Source organism: Drosophila miranda (assembly GCF_003369915.1).
Source record: "Drosophila miranda strain MSH22 chromosome Y unlocalized genomic scaffold, D.miranda_PacBio2.1 Contig_Y1_pilon, whole genome shotgun sequence".
Taxonomy (NCBI): Eukaryota; Metazoa; Arthropoda; class Insecta; order Diptera; family Drosophilidae; genus Drosophila; species Drosophila miranda.
In genome coordinates this window covers 23,463,993-23,483,240 of record NW_022881603.1, presented here as the reverse complement: position 1 = coordinate 23,483,240, position 19,248 = coordinate 23,463,993, and the positions used below count along the sequence as shown (strand labels likewise).

At 48.3% G+C, this 19,248-nt stretch overlaps 1 protein-coding gene across 1 annotated transcript; it reads right to left on the bottom strand.

The window, feature by feature from the left end:
- Positions 1-743: 743 nt before the first annotated feature.
- LOC117185725 (protein N-terminal asparagine amidohydrolase-like) lies at positions 744-18,093 on the bottom strand. Its single transcript, XM_033395059.1, has 6 exons — positions 17,797-18,093; positions 2,370-2,796; positions 2,100-2,282; positions 1,834-2,042; positions 1,586-1,747; positions 744-1,515 (listed from the first exon to the last, which is right to left on the bottom strand). The coding sequence occupies exons 2-6, from the start codon at positions 2,620-2,622 to the stop codon at positions 1,390-1,392; spliced, it is 933 nt and encodes a 310-aa protein (XP_033250950.1). The 5' UTR covers positions 2,623-2,796; positions 17,797-18,093; the 3' UTR covers positions 744-1,389.
- Between the last annotated feature and the right edge of the window lie 1,155 nt (positions 18,094-19,248).

Genomic DNA, 19,248 nt, shown 5'->3' with positions numbered 1-19,248 from the left:
TCGAAAATCTGTTGCATCCACAATATTGCACATTCGAGAAAACTAAAAACGCAGAATCATAGATAATGACCATATCTATCAGATTGCTGAATCTGGATCAGATCAGATCATTTTTATAGCCAATAGGAACAAATCAATTTGCAGTGGCTACGCAGCGCCCGACGTCACGCTCAGACTGATTTTCTGTCTCTCTCGCACGCACTCTTTGTCGTGTCGTTTAATATTAGCGGCGTCTGCCGGAGGAGAGCCATACTGACTTAGTATCGGGTATAACTGTAGAGTTGCGGTGTCCGCAGCAACTCACAACGTTCCCCCTTGTTTTTATATATCAAAAAATTCGTCCGTGAACAACCTTCATCATCAACAAGCAAGCATGCACTGACGATAAGGGACAACACGAACGAACTTCGGCTCCCGACGAGACCACCTTGTATAATTGCATCATGCTCTGGGGTACTCAACGCGCTAGCCAGTGTGTGACGCTTTCGTGGTATGAACTGGCACATCTATATACTGTATGGTTAGTGGTTTTGACCTAAAAAATACCGTAAACCGTCACCCTTTTGCCGCAGCACTCAACTCCCAAGAAAAAATACTACATACTTGTCACCAGTCAGTGTGACCATCAACTTTTCGCGACAATACCAACTGGCAGTTTAAATTCATGTTCAAGCAAGTCTCAAAATGAATCCTGCATTAATTCCAATTTGGTCAATTAAAACCAATTATTTACTTTCGTGGAATATGTATGTATTTATAGCCAAGCCATTTCTATATTTCTTACACTTTTGATTACAGTTTACAGTTACAACTAAAAATGATTGCATTTGAAATTGTTTCGTTTACATTTGTTGTGTATGTGTAGTTTGTATATATTTTGCTAAGAATCTCTTTTAAATATTTATAAGATTTGTTAATTGTGGTCACATGCATATAGTACTATGCAGCATATACACAAATTATATTATAATTTTTCGTTTTTACGTTCAGATCCATTACTAAGGCGCGTCCCAAAGGGTCCTCACATCCGAACTCACTCTTGAATCTAATTGAAGAGAGACATACAACAAGCAATGTCGGCACTCATCGCAATTGCTAATCTAATTGTGTTATAAATAATTGGGTGCTGTGCTGCATGGATTATCAGTATCGATTATAATTACAGCCAAATACAATTAACTCAACGATTAAATTCAAACAAAAGTAAGTGGGAGTAGAGCAAAACCACAATCAAGTGGAAATTATATGCGAAGGGTAGCAGGGGTGTGGGGTGGCACTGCAAATGTTAACGACGATTAACACATGCACCAACATTGACATCTGCCATTGGCAACTGTCCATGACGTTTCTTTCAACTTCTTGCATAACAACTAAACACTAAATTAAGCTTTAATATCTAACCAGAGCCCAGCACCCCGTGGCATCTTCGCGCCGAAAGTAGCGCGGTCGATTGTCCCTGAAGACGGTGACAGCGGGAAACTGGTTCTCCTGTATGAATTTGATGGTGGCACGCGTCTGAAATGAAATGAGTAAAGCAATTAGATCGCCTCACTCCCTGCGGGGGGCAACACACGCAAGCACGCACCTGGGGCGCAAAGTGTGGCGGCTCCACATCGGGACTGGAGGACAAATGCTGCAGCAGAAACTCATCCGTCTGGGATAGCCACAAGTCGGCGCCGCGCAGCGGATCATAGTTGAAGGGGCCGATGCGCAGCATTCCCAGCGTGGAGTCGTACACATCCAGAACCTGAAATGCCAGTGGAGGAGAGTAGTTGTAGTGTTGGTCAGGTGACAACTCCGTGGCGATTTTGTATTCCGATTCGAATAGCTTACCGACTGCGCACCCATGAAGATGCGAGCATCGCGCAGCTCCCGGTCGGGGCCTCGGTCTGGGAAGCTGGCCGGAAAGATCTCACCAGTCTTGATGTTCACGCCCACGCCATAAATGATGGGGCAATTGATCTCGCCGCGAAGCATGGTATTCAGCTCGCCCACGGAGGCCTGCGTCAAATCGATCTCGAGGTGATGATTGTGGAATGATTCTTGAAGAAGATTGCATTTAGAGCCTGCCACCTGCTGCTGCTGCCACTGCCACTCACGCATAATGCTATAGAAGACGTCCTCGCCGTAACCCTTCGAGTCCCGATAGCCACCAATCAGCTGCAACTCGATGCGTCCTTCGGGATAGCCAAGGGCCAGCTCCTGCACCCGGGAGACCATGGTGCAGACAGCCTCGTCCACACCGCTTCCATCAAAGTGGGCCAAAGCCACGGCCCCAGATTCTGCAATGGAATGAGATGCGTTAGGGCAGATGCGAAGGTAAGCAGGGTTAACGAGGCAAACGAAGCCAATTTATGGGTGCAACATACCCGAGTGCCTCACGACAACAATAATACAGGTTGTGGCATCGTCGGCGCCAATGATGTTGACGTTCTTGTCGTGCGGGGCAGAGGCGGCTAGCTCCCGCTGTCCGACATAGAGCAGACCCACGGGACCCACAGACTTGGCCTGTATCGAGTGCAACTGCTGGGCATAATCTCGGTAGACGGGATGCTGCAGGAACAGGCTGTTGGTGTCCATCGGGCAATCATCCTGCAGCACGCCATTCAGCACTAGGACCATCCTGGCTCCGCTGTCTCTCTCTCTCTCTCTCTCTCTCTCTCTCTCTCTCTCTCTCTCTCTCTCTCTCTCTCTCTCTCTCTCTCTCTCTCTCACTCTCTACTGTTCCTCCCGAGCTTTGGCCGGTCTTCAATTTCAATTACTTGGCGGCGTTTGTCCTCGACAAGTAGCAGGCGACTGCAACGGCAGACAGAACAAAATGTAAAATGGAATGATGTGAAACAGAATATTTCGACTGAGAACGCAACGGAAGAATGGACTCCTACTACTACTAGGGATGGGCAGGGGCAGAGGTAAACGAAGAGGCAAAGGCTCTGACCATCTCGGACTACAACAGAAGCAGCATAAAAATCAATTTACGATGCCCGCAACCACACAGAGCAAGAGCACCGAGCAGGAGGAGAAGATTTCCATGTTTGATAATAATTTCATGCGGCGGTGATAAAAAATATGGTTACTGTGAATCCTCCACCAATCCTTCCTCGCTCACACCCCGTCGCCCTTCGTTGGCTCGTAAATTTTACAAGTTCTTTGGCACACAAATAAAAATGTCAAAAGTCTGGGGCCCTGCGGCTGAGTGTTTGTATATCTCTGCTGATTAGATTTCCTCCCTATCGGCTGTGCTGGTGCGTGCAACTATATACTCCATGAAATTGGATCTCTGGCCAGGGCAGAGGCGTTGCCCCAAAAAGGGATTCATTCCTGCAAGAACAAAACAGAGACTTGATGCTGCTGGCTCGTGGCCTGTGGAAATCTAGAAGGCCATTTTGGGTCATCAATTTACGAGTGATACGACACCACCCCACATGGGCGTCAATTGAGGCAAACACTTTGTGGAGCGGCGTTGGCAGAAGTCACAGATGTCACACGAAAGTTAATAACAATTAAGTGGCAACGACAGCGACAGCGAATTAACCACCAAATGAACAAAGAATTTCATATAATTTAATAATACTTGGACGAGCGCAGAGGCACCCTGTGGCTACGCGCCTCACTGCAACTGCATTCTCCTTGGGCATGGGGAATCGGGCATGGAATGGCGGGGGATTCGATCTGAGTCAGAGCCTCGTGTGTAATTGAATTATTTACCTACAGAGTCTACAGGGTCTGGCTAGTTTGAATTAAGTAAAATAAAGACAAAGCTAAAGTTCAAGTACGAGTATGCCCATATATGTACGAGTACGAGTACGGGTACGAGTATCAACAAATGCACAGCCGAGAGACATATGCGATTACATGGGCGAAAAGTTGTCTCGAACAATTGTCGTAGCTAATTTCTGATGCAGAATTCGTTGTTGTCTGCCTACAGCCAGAAAACAATACTATTAACCTGCTCGGGGCGGAAAACAATGGAAAAGTTGGTGGAAAAAGGAAAAATAAAACAGCAAAAGGCTGGAGAAGCGAGCAGCCTCCTCTGTGCAAATGTTGTGCCCGTTCCCTGGTGGATGTTGGATTGCCTAGACCCTAGACCTGGAACAGAACCAAAACTAAAACCAAAAACAAAACCAAACCAGGACCAGGTTCAGGGTCCACCGGCAATTGTTATGCTGTGGCCGTCTATGTGTCTTGGTCTTGCCTGGAAGCAATTTAGCCGCGATCATGCATGAATCTTGATTAGATATTCAACGAGAAATAATTTGAAAATGATGACAGTTGGCGATAGGCGCAGGCACAGGCACTGGCAAAGGCAAAGGCACAGACACAACAGCCCCAGCAACAGAGCTCTCTACTAACCGAAGCCAAAGGAGAACGAACGAGAATGGAAATGGTTTTGTGGAGCCAGAAGATCTCAAAGGAGATCACTCTACTATATAGGTGAGACTGCGGATGACCGAGTTTCCCTACTGATTACTAATCAAGGCTGGCAAAAACCCTCTAGCTGAACCCTCCACGAGGGTGCCGGCTGGGCAATGGACACTGCATTATCCCGGGCGAGGATAATGCACTGTCGCTTGCCTTGCCCGGGGTAATGCAGTGTCTAGCTAAGGCTATGGTCCATCGTCTTCCCGATCTAAAGTCGGGGGAACTGAACCAAGGCCATGGCTAGAGGTGCCTGGCGGCCAGGCATAAAACGCTAGGGGGAAAAACATTAACCGGTATGGACCTTCGGGCCAAATATGGAGGTAGATAAGGAGCAAACACGGGTTGGGATGTCAACCCAAACGTCGGTGGAAAGCGTGACTGCTACCACCGGCGGGCACGGGGAGGAGCAATCCTCTCTGCGTGTCGCTAGCGGTCACACCTCGGGCATGGCGGGAGCAGGTCATGTCAGTTGTAATACTACTGCCACAAAAACGACGCGTTGCAGGGTGAGCCGCGCGGGTGCCGTTGTCGATGCAGACTCGGACCTGGAGAGCGTGCTATCCCTTAGCAAGACCGAAGAGGAAAGCCTTCTCCGCTCGCCGAAACCAGGTACCAGCTCCCTGCGTAGGGAAGGGCCGAAGCGTTCCAGGGAGGGGATGAAGGCAAAAGCTCAGTATAAGGCGGCCCTCAAGTTACTGAGCCGGCTCCAGGGCAAGGCGGATATCTCCCAAGAGGAGAAGTCCAAGCTAGCGTGGGCTGAGCAACGGGTACAGGAGGGCCGCGAATACTACGCGCAGTTGCCGCAGATGAAGGCAACAAACGGTGGATTCGCCAACAAGGTGGAGGAGATGTTGGCCACCAAGAGGCAACGCTCGATCGAGAGTGCTGCCAAAGACACTCCGGCGAGCAAGCGGCAACGCGGGCCCAAGGTGGCCACCCCCCAGCCGAAGACGAGGAAGCCGAGGCAGAAGGCCATGAGCGAGGTGTCCAAGAGACATCTCATTGTGGCCTTGATCGATCGCAGCGATGAGAACGGGAAGATGACGGCGGCGCAGTGGAAGTTGGTCCACGCGCAGCTCGTCGAGGCACTGTTCTCGCTAATGGAGGAGGACCCTAGCGCTCCCATGCCCACGTTCGATGGAGCGGGATGGCTGAACGGGGTCAAAATCCTCAAGTGCAACGACGACCCAACGCGGCAGTGGCTGGTGCAGAAGGTGCCCCTACTAAAAGCTCTGTGGGAGGGGGCCAAGCTGGAGGTGGTAGACAGGGAGCTGATCCCGTCCATACCAAAGGCGAAGGTGCTCTTCCCCATTGCTGTCCAGGGGGAGCGAGCACTGAAGCTGCTGCAGAGGCAAAATCCGGACGTGCCAACGGCTGATTGGAAGGTTCTGCATGCCGGTAGCCCACTACCCAACGAGGGGGGCCAGCACGTGATCCTCCAGATCAGCAAGGTGGCGGAGGACATCCTGTATCCCAAGTTCGGGAAGATGGCGTGGGGCGTAGGTAGCGTATACCTACGGCTTAAAAAGCGCCACCCGAGGATAAAGATGCGCACACCCTCCAGGCAGGCGAGGTCGAGAAGGACCTAGGTCTGGAGACCATAGTGGAGGCCGCCCAGGGTCTTGCGCTGGACGACTCGGAGGAGGAGGAGGACGGTGACGGTGACCTGACAATCATAGTCAACCCGTCGTGCGAGGTTGAGTTAGCCACCCATGATACTAAGGGTGCTGCAACTCAATCTCCAAAGAAGCAAGGTAGCGTCGGCGGAGCTCCTCATTGCCATGGAGCAAGGGCCCACCGACATAGCTTTAGTCCAGGAGCCGTGGATTGCGTCAGGCAACTCTGTGGCCGGACTAAAATCCTCAAATTACAGCCTTCTCTACTCAACATCGGTAAGCAGGAACAGAACCGCCGTACTCGTACGGAAGGGAATCCATGCTCATCTTATGTCTCATTACAGCACGGATGACCTGACGGTGGTGATGCTGGAGAGCGAGGAAAAGCGCCTAATGGCAGCTTCCTGCTACATGGCACACGACAGGCCCGCCACGCCGGAAGAACTTAGGAGTCTGGTGACAGAAGCCGGCTCCAAAAATCTCCAACTCCTCATCGGTGCAGACGCCAACGCCCATCACAATGTGTTGGCCCTGACACCAACGATAGAGGTGAGTCACTCCTAGACTTTATCTTATCCAATAACTTAGATGTAGCAAACGTGGGGGAGGAACACACCTTCGTGGGTCCCACCTCGTCAAACGTGCTAGACCTAACTCTTGTCACGGGAAAGAGTACCTTGGTATCTGACTGGAGAGTCCTCGAAAGACCATCCTTCTCAGACCATAAGTACATTCAGTTCAAGTGCGAATTCAAACACTCTTCGAAGATAACAGTCTATAGAAACCCCCGAAACACAAACTGGGTAAAGTTTAAAAAGACTGTTACTTCGAAGCTTGCGAATCCGGGCTCAGTGAAATCCGCGGAGGATATAGAGAAGTCCCTAAAGACCCTATCCAACGAGTTACTGAACGCCTACCATGCATCGTGCAAACCCTCGAGAACGAAGAGGAGGTCCAAGCCACTCTGGTGGAACCGAGATCTCTCACTCCAAAGGAACAACCTCAAGGAATTCTTCAAGATCGCCAAACAAGCGAACGAAGAGATTGTCAATGAGGAATATAAAATCCTACTTAGGAGCTACAAGAAGGAAATACGTAAGGCACAAAGGAACTCGTGGAGAAACTTCTGCTCCAACATTGAGAAAGTGCCCGAAACCGCTAGGCTCCAGAAGCTGCTCTCAAAGCAGCCCACAGTACAGAGCCAACTAAAACTAGATAACGGACAGTGGACAGAGGGCAGTAAAGAAGCCCTAACAGCACTAATGGAGGCGCACTTCCCTGGATGCACCGAGGTCACTGACGCCAAGGAGCATCAGGACCTAGCAACTGAGGAACAGCACCCCCCAATAGGTCTTTTAACCACTAAGAGAATCCACTGGGCCATAGACTCCTTCGCGGCCATAAAAGCACCAGGACTGGACGGGATATTCCCAGCCATGATGCAGTTGACCAAAGAGGTTATTACCCCATGGCTCTTCGCAATATACTCAGCATGCCTAAGTACGGGCTATATCCCCATCCAATGGAGAACCTCGAGGGTTGTCTTCCTCCCTAAGGCAGGAAAGTGCAGCCACGTGAGTCCCAAGGATTACAGACCGATAAGCCTTACCTCCTTTCTACTAAAAACACTAGAAAAGCTGTTGGATTTACACATCAGGAATGAGGTAGGTGGACTGATGTCAACAAACCAACACGCCTACACCAAGGGGAAATCAGTGGAGACGGCACTACACTCGCTAGTAGCCACCATTGAGAGCGCCCTTCACAACAAAAAGTATGCTTTGGGAGCATTTGTGGACATCTCAGGAGCATTCAACAACGTGGCAACAACCGCAATAACAAGTCGCCTAGAAGCGAATAACATACACCCTGCAATCATCGTCTTGATCAAAAACCTCCTAAGTTGTAGACGGGTGCAATCGGAGTGGGGCACCGCTTCCATGGTAAAGGGGGCACACAGAGGCACATTTCAAGGTGGAGTCCTATCGCCACTACTGTGGAATTTGGTGGTCGACGACCTCATTAAGAGATTTGAAAGGAAGGCCTCAAAAATAACAGCCTATGCAGATGACATAAGCATACTTATTACGGGTGTATGTCCATCGACCCTCAGCTCCATAATGGAACGTACACTCAGGGAGATACGTGAGTGGGCAGAAGAGGTAGGACTCAGTATCAACGCGGACAAGACGGACCTCATCCTCTTTACCAAGAGGTACAAGGTACCGATATGAACCCCCCCGAAAATTGACCAAACTAGGCTGACTCTAAAATCACAGGTGAAATATGGAGGCCCAATGTAGTGGAAAGGATGAAGAAGGCTACCATTGCGCTTTATGCATCCAAGAAGATGGTCAGCAGCACATGGGGCCTGTCACCTGCTCTAATGTACTGGATCTACATCTCGGTGGTGCGACCAACTCTGCTGTATGGAGCCTTAGTGTGGTGGCAGGCTATTGAAAAGAAGACATACCATAAGCTTATGGAAAAGACTCAGCGACAGGCTCTGCTCTGTATTACAGGGGCGCTGAGGTCAACCCCAACAAAAGCACTCGAAACTATACTCGGAATCGACCCCCTGGACATTAACGCTCGCCTGATTGCGGGAAAGGCAGCACAACGCCTTATAGCATCAGGAAACCTATCCATACAAGGATACGGGCACACTTCAATTGGCAGGGACATGACCAGATCAACTGATTACATGACCCCCCAAACTTGCCTTGACGTCAAAACAACCACATCTTTAGGACCTGAAGACTGGAAAATTGGAAGGGACCAAACTGAGCACCTCAATATATACACAGACGGCTCCAAGATGGAAGGAGGAGTAGGAGCGGGCCTATACTGTACAGACCCTGAGATAAGGCTGTCGTATAAGCTATCGGACCAATGCAGCATATTCCAGGCAAAAGTTTTTGCCATCGGGAAGGCAGCGGAGGTCGCTCTCCTAACAGAACGAGCACACGATGCGGTCAACCTATTCGTCGACAGCCAAGCGGCGATAAGATCCATGCAGTCGTCCGCGGTCAGTTCCAGAAGTGTCTTGGCGAGCAGGGAGGCATTAGACATCCTAAGCACGACAAAGACAGGGCTCCAGGGCATCGAAGGAAACGAAGCGGCGGACGTACTAGCTAAGGAAGGCGTCGGGCTGGAGAATAGGAGAACCGAGAACGTGCCTGTCTCCCTAAGATCGCTGCAATGCGATCTAGAGAAGCAGGCTAGAACACAGACTGATAACAGGTGGAACAGTACCACCACCTGCAAAACCTCGAAGATAATGTGCAAGGAGCGCAGCGAGAAACTTAGCCACTACCTACTGCACCTACCACGAAAAGACTGTAGATTGCTAGTGGGAATACTTACAGGTCACTGTCTGGCTGCTGCACATGCAGCTAAGCTAGGCATCAGCAACAGAGACAGTTGTAGGAAATGTGATGAACCTGGGGCTATCGAAACCCTGGAACATCTCATCTGCTACTGTCCGGCTCTCTCAAGGGCAAGGAGGAGATACCTGGGCGCCCCAGTGCTGGCATCACTGGAAGATGCCTCCAAAAGGACGCCACAGGAACTGCTGGCCTATGCTAAAAACACCTCGATTCTCGGGGACTTTAAAACCACCTAAACACTCCCGCGACGGTTCATACACCCCCCCCCCATCCGGATAACTAAGGGCCAGATTGGCCTATGCGTGGCCCCGCTGAGGGCCGTTCGGGTTAACCTAACCTAACCTATTACTAATCAAAAGACCTAAAACTATTCGCTGACTCTGGCTTTACGGACGGTCTTGCCAGTCAGTCATTCAATCACATCGTGCGAGATTCTCTCCAATTGATAGGCCCAAAAACCTGATGGACTGATGGAGGTCAGCGAAAAGAATATATGAATTGCTGGGGGAACCAGAACAGAACCAAAGTGCTACGTGGACGTGGACGTAGACGTGGCCAACAAGGCCATCAGAAACGTTTCAATTCATTAGGCTGGCGACGAGTCTATTAAGAGAACGACTGGCTTTCGGACCTCGTTACGGTTTGGTTCGGTTCGCTACAGGCCGTGTAACAATCACAAATTATGGGTTTGTAGGGAAAATAATTAATGTAGATTTAACACTGATAGCCAGTGCCAGGCCAAACAGGTTCCATTTTTCTACTTGTCCGGCATTCTTGGGGCCAGCAACATCGGCAGCGGCAGAATGATTGATGGCAATTTTGACGAGTGCAACTGGCGGCTGCAGCTTCCACTTTGAACGGGCAGAGAGACACTCCCAGTAAAAGAAACTCGTCTCGGCTTCTCGGCTCTCCTTGTAATGTAATTTACACCCTGGAGTCCATCGTTTGGCTGCCGTTGGCTCGGCTCTAAAGTGTCCATGTCCAGGTCTTTGTCTCTTCGTTGCGGTTGCTGTCCATTTCTGGCTGCAACACGCTTGCTGCACATTTCAAATTCTTTTGGCAGTCGGTCGTCGGCCGGTCGAGGTCAGCCCTTACACGACACAATTGTCAACAAGCGCGAAAAAATTTCAGCACGAAAACAAGAAATGAAGGCAAGATTTCGCAAGCCAAAGCATTGGATGCTCTTTCCATGGGATATACGGGGACGATTTTGGTATAATTTAAAAAGATTGCGGAAGGAAATGATACAATAAACGGATTAAGAAGCTTACAGTGAATTTCTTGCAGATTTCGGTTAAATATGAGTTGGTTTTACATTTACAGAATCGCTATTTCCCTTCGAGGGATCTGTTAGAGTAATCCAGATCTAAAAGGTTTCGGGCGAAGCTGCTGGCCAGAGATAAAATGCCCTCTAAAAGGGTATGATAACAGCGACAATGACGACCGGTTCTGGGTTGATCTTCAACAGAAATTTCGGCTTCGGTGGGCGGCCGAAATGAAGAAATTGCAGGCAGTAAAGCTACGGCAAACGGCAACAGCAACAAGCAGCAAACAACAGCAACAGCAACATGTTACACAGAAGAGGTACAGGGAGCGGGAGACAGTTGGATCTGGGTATAACTGAAGCCTCCTCCGACGTTAAAGCCCTCTTCCGGGTTCGTGATTTTCGTTTGGTCCTCCTCCAGTTGCTGTTGTTGCTGTCAGTGGCTGTGGCTGCTGCTGCTGCTGCTGTGGCTTTGACTCCAATTGTGGCAGTTGTTGCAGTTGTCATTGTTTTCCACACATTTCATGGCCATAAAATACCGACGGGGGATGCGGAAATATTGGAAAATTCATTTCAATCGTTTGTTAATCGAAAGATAACTCTATGAGGCTAGTTGTTCCTTCAGCCACAGATACAGCTACAGCCACTGCCATTGCCATTGCCAATGGCTTCTCTTGCCTGTACTGACAATTTAATTTGGCCCGAATGGAGAGGAAGTTTGGCTGTGGACCAGGTCCAGGCCAATTGACTTCCACACAATTTCGCTCTGGCACGCAAATATCGTGAGTCTGTGGGCTACCTTCAGCGCTCCATCACATCACCCCTCTTACGGGCCTCACCTCCCAAAAATGGTCACAAAAAGCAAAAAACGAAAGTTTACATCGCGAGAGAGGGATGGGATCTCCAGACCCTGGTCCCCTGTCCCCGATCCCCAGTCGGATTCGTGTTCCTCTCTGGCGGTTACAACGTTTTGGGATGCCAAAATCAGCCAGAAGAAACAAACCGAATGGAAGTTGACATTTTTACGGCCATGTTTTGTCGTGTTGTATTACTTTTTTCTGGGTCTAGACCAGTCTACATCCAGCGGTAGATGGCATACTCGTATATGGTCCAGAGACCAGAGATGACCAAAGACCGAGTCTGAAGTTGGAGATCTGTTGAATAGCTCTAATTAGAATTGCTGCTCGGCTCGTCGTGCTCCCTGCGGTTCGGTGTTTTCAAATCAGCAATTCCATTCTGCTTCCACTTCTCCGCTTCTCTCCTGTTCTTCGCATAATTCCATTTCATCCAGTTAATGATTAATGATGCTGGCGGCCGCATATAGTTGGGTTCATTATACACGTACTGTCATCGCCTCATTCAATTAGAAATCCAGAGAAATAACTGGAACTACTTTGCTGTCAATCATTTGACGGAATGTCAGATGGTGGAAACGGTAAAGAACTTTGAGGAGAATAATGATCGTAGAGGAAGAATTGCACAGCAAACAATCCCTTGATATATCAAGAGAGTCTAAGAGAAAAAGAAGCGTTCCCCACTGACAATGACTTGATCTCTACATTCTTATATTGAATAAGATCTAAGATTTGTGTAGTTCCCATATCACGGGGTTAGCTATTACAACAGCGAGGACATGCATATTAACCATTTAATGATCCTTAAGGTTCACATTGAAATAATTCACAGATGCCACCAAAAAGGAAATTTCTCTTCACACCAAAGAGACACAGCACAGACACCACGAAAGGGGAATTCTCACTGAGTCGTAGGTCCCATAGCAGAGTCCCCGGATCGGCTGTTGCTGTCGTGTAGTATCTGCTAAGTTGCCTCCGACTCTGCCTCCGACTGTTCCTCTTACTGTTCGTTTTCCCCTATTTTGTTTTGTTTTTATGGCTGCTTATGCAAATGCAATTGCGAGTCCGGACTGCGACTGTGACTGAAACTTCGACTGCGACTCGGTGTGTGCGTAAACGTTTGCGCCTTTTGTTCACATGGATGGGATGGGATTCCAAAAGCGTTGCGCTGCCGTCATGTTCAGTAATTAGCATAGCACAGAGCCAGAGCCAAAGTCAGAGTCGGAGACGGAGACGGGTATCTTTCTGTAGTACGAGTAGTTGTTTCTGTTTACGGTGCCTCTGCCTCTGCCTCCGCCTCTGAGGAGTCCTCTCCTCCGGCACCGCGTGGGCTGTGTCGGCCTGCAGTTGCGCCTCTCGCTCATCAAATAAACTCGCAGTCGGCGGGGCATTGCATTTGCGAAAAGCCAAAGTCTGAGTTACTCTGCGTTAAACTTGTTTGACTTTTTCGAGCCCACTAGTCGAGCTGCGAAATTAACCCTTAATCCAATGTTGATTTCTGTGAAAAGTGCGCTGAGACTTTTGATACATATATCATTTTTGTACTTATGGGAGCTGAATCAGCCGATATTATATAGAGCCGGAATATATCGGAATCGAAATTAGATTTTTACGCTGCAACAGCATCGGTGGAGGCATGACACTGGTACAATCTAATTTGGGTGTGGGAGCGCTTTGTGAATTTGAGAGCAGTCCAATAAACAACTACACCCTAGTGGCGAGACTATAGTCACGCAAGCGACATGTAATTTGTTTTTGCATCTTCTTGAGTCGCTTATCGAAGAATATATCGGAATAATAGAAGCAGTGGGTAACAAGAACAAGCCATAAAAGAATTTATTTATTTTATTTATTAAATTTAAGGCTAATATAAAATAATACAAGAATTTAAAAACAATTTTTGAAAGAAAACCCCTTAAAAGACTCTTGAATCAATAACAGAATGAAAGTTCTTAAGTGGAAATTTCAAGGAGGCTTGAAATTTCTTGCTCTTCAATTATTCTCCATGCAACAGGAACTCTTTTCTACAATGAATTTTTATGGATCTTATAGAATTTTTAACAAATCATAACCTTAAGGACCTTCCTTTTCACTGACGACCGATCTTACTAAAATATTTTGTATGATTCAAATATTCCCTAAACCCAATTTCTTGAGAGTTAGAGCCAAAAAATTATCCACTGAGGTGGGGTGTCTGATGCGCCGACAGTGGAGAATTTCAGATAGCGCAATTCGCCATGTTTTCTGTGGGCTCATTTCTGTTTTTATGGCCAAAAGACACACACAAACACACAAACAGAGCAACTGCCACAAACAACAGCCAGAAACGACAAAAGTCCACAGCAATCGGCTGGCATTTACAACATGCCTACAACGTGGTAATGGTAATGGCAGTATAACCACTGCACCGCTGCAACGCCGGAGCAAGGCAGCGGCTGTGCTGGTGGTGGTGGCGGCATCTTGGTCCCGTCTTGGAATACCAAATTTTATAGCGGTACACTGTTAAATATTTTGTGGCACTGGCACTGGCACCGCGCAACCAGCAACGTACCACAGCCAGAACTGGCTACGTGCGGGGGCGGAGGTTTGTTTTTATAGCCGCCCAGCCGCCCAGCCGCCCAATCGGCCCTGCTCCCCACCCCCACCGCCGCCTCCCACCCGCCCGCGTTCGCGTGTGTGCCCACCGGTTTGATCTTGGGCATTCATTCCGCATGCGGCACTATAATTTATAACAACTGCTGAAGGCGCTCGCCGAATGTGCGACTCCAGCTCCAGCCGCAGCTCCGTCTCTGTCCCCGACTCTGCTCGGAGCCCGGCTCCGATCCTACTCCACACTGCTCCGCATACGCGCTGCGTTCATCCTTTGCGGCCAGAAATTGCAGCGCATTATTTGGCTTTGCCTTTTGTATACTCTACAATGGGTGGGGTAGAATGGGACTTTTGGAGAGCCTGAGGTCTCCATTTTCAAGAAGATTCGAGCACCTGGAAACTGTCTCCTCTTCAATCTGTGCTAGCAGCTACTATGATCAAAGTTCTCACATCTTGAAGATTAATATATGATCAAGTATTCGGTACTAGGAACCATTTAGCAATGGAATACTCTACTTCGAATAGCCATCATATAGTTTTCCATAGAGTATTCATCCTTCGCCGTGGACTAATCCCTCCACGATGCTGTGGAGTTGGAGTGGCAGGCACGCCTCTATCTGCAATGTGCGATCTATTGCGACGGGCGCTTTCCTTTGAGCGGCGGGCCTGGAACTGGCTGGGATTGGATGGCATGGCACGGCCTGGCTGGCTGGCTAGGCTGGCTTGGCTGGAGCACAGGGTATGCTGTGACTGGGTTTGGGATCATCTAATGGCTGGCGGACGGACGCAGCTCCATTTCACCTGAGATTGATAGCAGTTGACGTCGCTGCAGCTCTCTTTGGCTTGCTATTGGGTGCACAAGGCGATGGAGTCTGACAAAAGAACTTTTATGATTCGGCCAGGTGAAATATATATATATAGTTTGGCATTCATCGGTCGGGCTCGGAGGTTCCCTTCCCCTTCTCTCTGATGGGATCTGAATAGATTTCCGCAGAGAGCTCTCTCTCTCTCTCTCTCTCTGTGTGTGTGTGTGTCTCTGCCTTGATTTATAGAAAGCGATTGCACATTTTGCAAATTACGATGTCTCAGCAGCTCAGAATAATCCATTCGTTGTTCGTTATTATTATTAATACCTGAATGAAGCCACCAGCAACATCATCATCCAGCTGGCACCGGCTGCTCCTTGGACTCCTCTGAGTCCCCTTTCCGTTGATTTAATCTTTTATGTGTGGATTTAAGAGCCAACCGGGGGCAGGGGCAGGAGCAGGAGGAGCAGCGCCAGGAGTCAGACAGGCAGAGTTGAAATTAAATATTTATTAAATCGACAGCAGCCACACACACAAGCTGCCACAATAGCATATAAATCAGCTTAAAAACTATTCAATGAATATTCCAATCAATAGACAGACCCACAATGTGCTTGGGGTTGGGGATGGGGATGGGAGCGCTCGGAAGCCTTAGAACATCTATGACCTCCCCTACCAACGGAGGAGCGGAGCCGCAGGAGGAAATTAAAATGCTGGGCAAATGAGATGGCTATGAAATTGAAATAGATTAGTGAACACGGCATTTCTAAGCGACTGCATACACAACTCCACTGTGTGTGGCTCCTCCCTCGTAGGATTCCCCTGTGGCTCAAGTCCTCTGCGAAGGTCTTTTCTGTGGCTGCAACCTTTCAACTCCTCCCGAGAATCTATGGCAGCAATTATGTCCTTTTCTTGTGCTTGTGCATAGGGACAACTGACGAGAGAGGCCAGGGCCAAAGACAGGGCCAGTGCTGGCCGGTCGGTCCAAGTCATTGTCCTCAGGTTACACTGACCAATTTCAAAGAGTACACGTACAAATTGAGGTGCATTCCCCCTCCCCACAGCAGCTGTCTGTCAGTCAGTGGGGGCCCCCTATAACCCTCTAAAACAGAGCCAGTGCAGTGACTCCCAGAGTTAGTTTAATTAATTCAGCATCGACGGCTGTAAAGCCTGGCAACAGAGTCTACACTTTGACAGTTTACTCGAAAGAGGTGTAGGCACTTGTCGTCAGTCAGAGCCAGCCACAGCAACAGCCACAGCCCCAACTGTGGATCCATCTGTATCTCCATCTCCATCTTTTGCCTGACTATTAACAAAATCACACACAAAACTAAGAGAACTTTAACCCTTGACTTGGATGAAGAGGCAGCTTGAGTCTCAGCCTCAGCCGCCGCTCTGGCTGGCTGCTGTGAGAGCTGGAGTCAGTGCCGGAGTTGCCTTCAATTAGCACTTTGGACACACATATTAGTGGGGGAAAAAACAGTTACTCTAATTTTTAATGACATCTTCTTGTTTTTGGGATGTAAAATGGTGCAAAGAGAGAGAGTTTGATGTGGCAAGAGATAGACATCTGGTCTGTAAGCGCCATAAAAGATCTTCGAAAGAAAAACTAATTACACAAGTCGTAAAATCCTAACCGACCAAAAAGCCAAGCCGAATGCGATGTTCAGACATCCCCGGACTCTACAGAAACCCAACAGATCTGACAGAACTGACTCATACTGCGACTGTATACATATATGCACACGGGAATTATCAGTTTTGATATACTATAGATGGTTATATACATTTCATTTGTACGAAAAAACCAAAACAAAGGCGAATAAAGTTCGCTATTATCATTTTTAAAAATTTCAAATTTCATCTGCCACAAGTAATCGAAACCTCCCTCCTTCCAGCGATTCTCAATCAACGATAAAGATAGTCCAGGGCTCATATTATTTTTAGACCGGCTAATATTGATCATCTTCCAGCAGGGCTTGATTGATCGCCAAGGATAGTAAAAGAACCCGAGACCCAGACCAGCACAGACCCAAGCGCTGCCATGATCTTCGATTCGTTGGGATCGATGCATTGACCAAAGAAATAAATTGTTGCTACACGTATAAGACATCGTGTACGACAAGTTAAGACAACGATCTGCTCGCCTCTGCAGAACTATCGACCGGTCCAACGATCCAACGATCCACCGATCCGCATCATGTGGCGTTGCTCGCTGCAGGACCCACAGACTGCAGGCGGCAGACGGCGGCCTTCGGTTGCGTGGACACTGTTGCGCAGTGTCTATATCATTAATTAATTTAATCACTCGAACATGATTTCGCTGTGCCAACGCTCTCTGTGCTTTCTGCCAACTCTTTCGACTAAAGTTATTAATTTCGAGGCACTTGGGAAAGAAAATCGGGAAAGAAAATCGTCGCAGATAAGATGGGAAAGCCCCCGGCATCGGGCAGCCAGCGATTGCTGCCTCCCCTGCTGAATGGGTATTCAGCAGAATATAGAATATAGATTTCTGCTATGCACATATTTCTAAAGAATAATCATTTTCTTATCAGCTCGCCGCGCTGCTCGGATCTGTTCAGTTCTGTTCAGATCAGTTCTGTTCGGTTCCTCAAGCAGCACATAAATTTTAACGATCTCCGAGCATTCCTCCGTGCGATAAGGAGGATGACTTTTTTAGACGCGCTACAGAGCAGAGTGTTTTTGAAATCAGATCATAGAATGGACAAGAACAAGGACGGCAATAGACTCTCAACTCACTTTCGTCTTAGTTGCTATATTGGGTGAAGGGGTCTGTGGCCATATCTGGGGGATGGTTTTCTATGGGGAGAGTGTGTTATCTTTTAAAGAACTTACACTGAATCGTAATCGTTCACTGCACTTGGAATTCGGATCTTGCGTTGATATTTATTTCTCAAATTGTTAATATTCCCACCCAATATTCACTTGGCCGTCGGCTACTTTTGGCTTTTGTTTTTAGAGTGGAATTATTTTTGTGCTATTTAGTTTCTCCTTTTTTTGTTGTTGTGCGTGTTTTATTGTAGTTTTCTCATAAATACACTCTCGAGATATTTTTCTAAAGGGGAACACACACCAAAAACTGCACTGAAAATAGCGCGAAGCGTTACGCGCTGTACGTCGTTCCCCTGAAAAACCGGACTTGAGAATAAGACTTAGACGGGGTCTGAGCCCGAGTCCAAGTCGATGTCGAAGACTCGAGTGGACGGGCGTCGTCAGAGGCGAAACAGAGGAGAGCAGCGCCAGCGCCAGCGCCTTAGGACAGCCTGTTGAGGCGAGACAGAGAGCGCATGATTTGCTGCCGGCCACCTAATTGGACCCCGTTGCGACGCTGCAGCGATGCCACGACGACGATGTGGTCTCGTGTCGTGGTTGCCACGGCTCTCTTGAGTTTGTTTTGGGGCCCGTATTCTCTGGCAACTCCTTGGGGCCCCGCAGGGCCCCAGCACCAGGCGGTGCGACCAAGATGGCGAATGAAGCAACACGTGTTCTTATCAGTTGAGTGGAGGAGTCGAGTCAACCCCACTTGAGTGGAGTGCAAGTGCGAAGCAGTCCGAGTCGAGTCTCGAGTGGGGATTGAGTGAAAGCCGTCTGATGATTATTTGATTTTAGTTTAATTCTATTACATGCAGGTCCACTGTTGCTTGTGTCCCCGTTTGTTGTTGCAGCTGGTGGTCACTCGCCTCCGTTGGCTGGACTCGGTTGCTCCTCTAATTGTTCAGTGGCTAGCGTTTTATGTACAACAAATGCAGCTAGTGCTTGCCCCTATCTTGAGCGCCACTCAAATGCTGGACACTTGAGGGTCTCTATATAAAATATGACTATTTAGTAATCAAAAAATTATTCTTTTACTGCATTTCAGGAAGATATTCTTAAATGGTTTTATTAACTCGAACATATGATAGTTCATGAAAATCATGAAGTTTCTTAAAGTGTTTCCTTGGTTTCCCTAAATGGATTACACTAATAGGATCTCGGAATAGTACGCATCAAACTGGAGCAATCCTTTACCTAGAATCTCTATCTGGCTCTCTCTGTCGTTCTATCAATTTTCCACAAATTGCAATCTCCCATCCGGTTTCCCCACCATCCCTCCCCCTGCAAGCACAAAAGCTGTGAGATTGTAATCTAAGCTCTCGTTATTGGAGCAGGCAGGGATTTAATTAGACAAATGTTCCCCAATTTGTAATGTCATTTTTCTTGGCAGTTGCGGGAAATCCGAATGTAAAACTTTTTGGTGTTGAAAATGCAAAAGGTGAACCGAAGGAGTCACACAGAGAGTGATGGTGG

Coding starts and splice junctions, on each gene's coding strand:
- LOC117185725 (XM_033395059.1), bottom strand. CDS start 2,622: ATGGTCCTAGTGCTGAATGGCGTGCTGCAGGATGATTGCCCGATGGAC. Junction 2,283..2,369: donor TGTTGTCGTGAGGCACTCGG/GTATGTTGCACC, acceptor ATTCCATTGCAG/AATCTGGGGCCGTGGCTTTG. Junction 1,748..1,833: donor TCTTCATGGGTGCGCAGTCG/GTAAGCTATTCG, acceptor CTGGCATTTCAG/GTTCTGGATGTGTACGACTC.